Genomic DNA, 2321 nt, shown 5'->3' with positions numbered 1-2321 from the left:
GTGTTAGGGTTAGGAATACAGAAATAAACATTACCTGCTTGCTTGCATCAAGATATGACGTGTTAGGGTTAGGAATACAGAAATAAACATTACCTGCTTGCTTGCATCAAGATATGACGTGTTAGGGTTAGGAATACAGAAATAAACATTACCTGCTTGCTTGCATCAAGAAAGGGTTAGTTTTTTTTTGGGCGGGGGATAGAATAATGCTGATGGCACAAGGCTACTATTGAGATTTCATATAGAGATGACAACACCAAATGCTGCAGAAGACTCTTTCATTCATACCGATCTAATGCTGGATCTTAGTCTTGATAGTGGAAGACCATTTTTATGACTGTCAAATTGATGGGACAGAGTGACATAACTGCCTCCCCCAAAGATAACCCCACTGAGCTTGACCAAAATGCACATGTGGCTGCAAGGTATTCACGACCACCACCGATCCTTGCATCCACTTTCAGCTGACCTCAGATTTAACTCCTGAACCACTGTTAATACCCCCTATTGATGCCATGGGTAGTTGCTATAGAACATTTCTTGAAGTTGGAGTCACACATCCTACTGACGTATTTCGTTTCCCCATACTACAGACCCAGGTTTTCTTTTTGTTACCACTGTGTACACCTACTATATTGCTAGCGTATTGCGTTACGTGTCCCACGTCTTCTCGAGACAAATAATTCCTAACTTATTTGTGTATAGGAGAGTTGCTCGTGCGTCCAGTAACCTTACCTCCAGCATTGGAAACTTCGGCCATAATATTTCCAAAAGGCATCTTGTTCCCCCATGGTGTAGGCTGGGGTTTTTGTTCTATTTCTTTTATGTAAGCAGAAAATACCCTGTAAAAACATACAACTGTTTTCATTACATTACTTTATATTCATCTTCACGCACAAAGACAAGTAAACATCATATTATGCGATATATTTATAGAGTAATTAAGTCACATAATAACAAGTATCAGAAACATGGAAAATCCAGACAGATAAAATAATGAATACCGTATACTTTTAGAATTATACCTATTCTTTATTGGCATGAACTTTAGAGATCTCTACAAGCTAGTCATTTTACACGCAACTTGATGTAAGAGCAAAGTGATAAAGCTAGAAAATTAACCATATCAATACTATGGAAAACTCTGTTCAATATTATTCATCTTTTACAGGACAATAAAATATATTTAAACTCTGAAGTAAGTGATATTACTTGATATTTTGTTTGTTGTTAAGGGGAAAGCTACATGATGGTCCAATCGTGCTATGCCCATCACAGGTATTAAAACCAGTTTTTAGTGTTACAAGCCTTCAGATGTACTACTGAGCCACTAGGGAGACTTACTTGCTGACAGATGATGGGCAATTCAGTACAGAAAGGGGTAAGAACAGTTTCATTAATACAAACTCTGAACGCACGAACAGTTTCATTACTACAAACTCTGAACCCACAAACAGTTCCATTACTACAAACTCTGAACCCACAAACAGTTTCATTACTACAAACTCTGAACCCACAAACAGTTTCATTACTACAAACTCTGAACCCACAAACAGTTTCATTACTACAAACTCTGAACCCACAAACAGTTTCATTAGTACAAACTCTGAGAACCCACAAACAGTTTCATTACTACAAACTCTGAGAACCCACAAACAGTTTCATTACTACAAACTCTGAGAACCCACAAACAGTTTCATTACTACAAACTCTGAACCTACAAACAGTTTCATTACTATAAACTCTGAACCCACTATTAAAATAGCAGATATTTTAATTTTTACTTTTCTTAAACAATTATCTACTATTCACCTAAAACAGAAGAACCGACTTTCCACAGAAGATGATTAGACTTGTATTCATATTTTTCTTTCTTTAAACATGTAGGTTTACTACACATCTAGTTGCTGTATTCTAACACCTAGACATGTAGGGTTATTACACATCTAGTTGCTGTATTCTAACACCTAGACATGTAGGGTTATTACACATCTAGTCGCCGTATTCTAACACCTAGACACGTAGGGTTATTACACATCTAGTCGCCGTATTCTAACACCTAGACACGTAGGGTTATTACACATCTAGTTGCCGTATTCTAACACCTAGACACGTAGGGTTATTACACATCTAGTTGCTGTATTCTAACACCTAGACATGTAGGGTTATTACACATCTAGTTGCCGTATTCTAACACCTAGACATGTAGGGTTATTACACATCTAGTCGCCGTATTCTAACACCTAGACATGTAGGGTTATTACACATCTAGTCGCCGTATTCTAACACCTAGACATGTAGGGTTATTACACATCTAGTCG

At 37.3% G+C, this 2321-nt stretch overlaps 1 protein-coding gene across 1 annotated transcript in view; it reads right to left on the bottom strand.

The window, feature by feature from the left end:
• LOC106476120 (actin-related protein 2/3 complex subunit 1A-like) overlaps positions 1-1573 on the bottom strand; it is a gene marked incomplete at its 5' end in the record, with an annotated part of 5816 nt that extends 4243 nt beyond the window's left edge. Inside the window, 2 exons of the mRNA XM_022380069.1 lie at positions 736-842; positions 1345-1573. Of these exons, the coding sequence (XP_022235777.1) occupies positions 736-842; positions 1345-1573 (336 nt within the window). The remainder of the gene's footprint in view (positions 1-735; positions 843-1344) is intronic.
• Between the last annotated feature and the right edge of the window lie 748 nt (positions 1574-2321).

This window comes from Limulus polyphemus, unplaced genomic scaffold, assembly GCF_000517525.1.
Source record: "Limulus polyphemus unplaced genomic scaffold, Limulus_polyphemus-2.1.2 Scaffold9850, whole genome shotgun sequence".
Classification (NCBI taxonomy): domain Eukaryota; kingdom Metazoa; phylum Arthropoda; class Merostomata; order Xiphosura; family Limulidae; genus Limulus; species Limulus polyphemus.
Note: the sequence above shows the minus strand (reverse complement) of the source record. Positions and strands in the feature narration are given on the sequence as shown.